Source organism: Myotis davidii, unplaced genomic scaffold (genome assembly GCF_000327345.1).
Source record: "Myotis davidii unplaced genomic scaffold, ASM32734v1 scaffold2343, whole genome shotgun sequence".
NCBI lineage: Eukaryota > Metazoa > Chordata > Mammalia > Chiroptera > Vespertilionidae > Myotis > Myotis davidii.
The window spans coordinates 52,782-53,297 of NW_006294252.1; the positions used below are offsets into that span (position 1 = coordinate 52,782).

General features: G+C 56.6%; 1 gene segment (V, D, J or C); it reads left to right on the plus strand.

Moving 5' to 3' along the window:
- Positions 1–454: 454 nt before the first annotated feature.
- LOC107183861 overlaps positions 455–516 on the plus strand; it is a 5,110-nt gene continuing 5,048 nt past the window's right edge. The window contains 1 exon segment of the C gene segment in view: positions 455–471. Coding sequence covers positions 455–471 — 17 coding nt within the window.

The window sequence follows — 516 nt, forward strand, 5'->3', positions numbered from 1 at the left end:
GGGCATTCAGTGGTGCCCAGGGAGGGCATATCCACTGGAATTCAGGAGCCAAGTAAAGGCAGGTCAGACAATCTCAGATCAGGGGGAGTGTGGCCTGTGGATTACAGCAAGGTCTGGCCTCCCCGGTGACAGCACCCCCACGCCACTCCAGCCCTGGGAGCGAAGGTAGTGGACACCCCCAAGCTCACCTTCTAGGACAGGTTGACAAAGACTAGAGTCCCAGTGTGACCTCACAAATGCTATCCCAATCGAGGCTGCCCTAGGGACGATAAGCCTGAGATCTGGATCAGATGGTTGGGGACATAGGAAATTGCCAGTAGACTTTCTACACAAACCAACCTGTCTTTCCCTGGAATGGGGGGCAGGGAGAAGGGAATACGCACTGCCCTCCCCTCATGCTCTCACCCAGGGGTTAGGGGTGTTTGGACACAAGAGAGGTTTGCCACCCGTGACCATGGAACCTCCCTCGCGGTGACAGAGATGTCCCCCATACTCATCCCACTTTCCAGGGGAGCA